Consider the following 329-nt stretch of genomic DNA (forward strand, 5'->3'; position numbering starts at 1 on the left):
AGTTCACTGAGGACAAGATACATTTACATTACAAAAAAATGCCATTTAGATTTCTTACCATTTGTGATGAATGGTCTGGAATGTTTAAATTCTTTGGTTCAGTAACCACTTCGAGTCCCCCATCACCGCCACAGTCTTCTGTAATAATAACTGAGTTGCAGTACAAATTCCATTCATCCCATCCCAAAGCTGGTCTTCCCACCCATTCTGCATGGAGAGCTGGCCTGCATCTTCAATCTCTCCCATATTTCTCCCTCTAATTTTGTTTTGCAGAGGCAGACTATACATGAAACTAGGTATGTTTGATACCAGCTATGATATATCCCTGT

At 40.1% G+C, this 329-nt stretch overlaps 1 protein-coding gene across 3 annotated transcripts in view; it reads right to left on the reverse strand.

Annotated features, from left to right (window-relative positions):
* Window positions 1-329, reverse strand: part of LOC119587193 (WD repeat-containing and planar cell polarity effector protein fritz homolog) — a 30,592-nt gene that overhangs the window by 6,352 nt on the left and 23,911 nt on the right. For all 3 annotated transcript variants that reach the window (XM_037935959.1, XM_037935957.1, XM_037935958.1), the window contains exon 9: window positions 59-138. In XM_037935959.1, coding sequence (XP_037791887.1) covers window positions 59-138 — 80 coding nt within the window. The remainder of the gene's footprint in view (window positions 1-58; window positions 139-329) is intronic.

The sequence above is a fragment of the Penaeus monodon genome, chromosome 22 (genome assembly GCF_015228065.2).
Source record: "Penaeus monodon isolate SGIC_2016 chromosome 22, NSTDA_Pmon_1, whole genome shotgun sequence".
NCBI lineage: Eukaryota > Metazoa > Arthropoda > Malacostraca > Decapoda > Penaeidae > Penaeus > Penaeus monodon.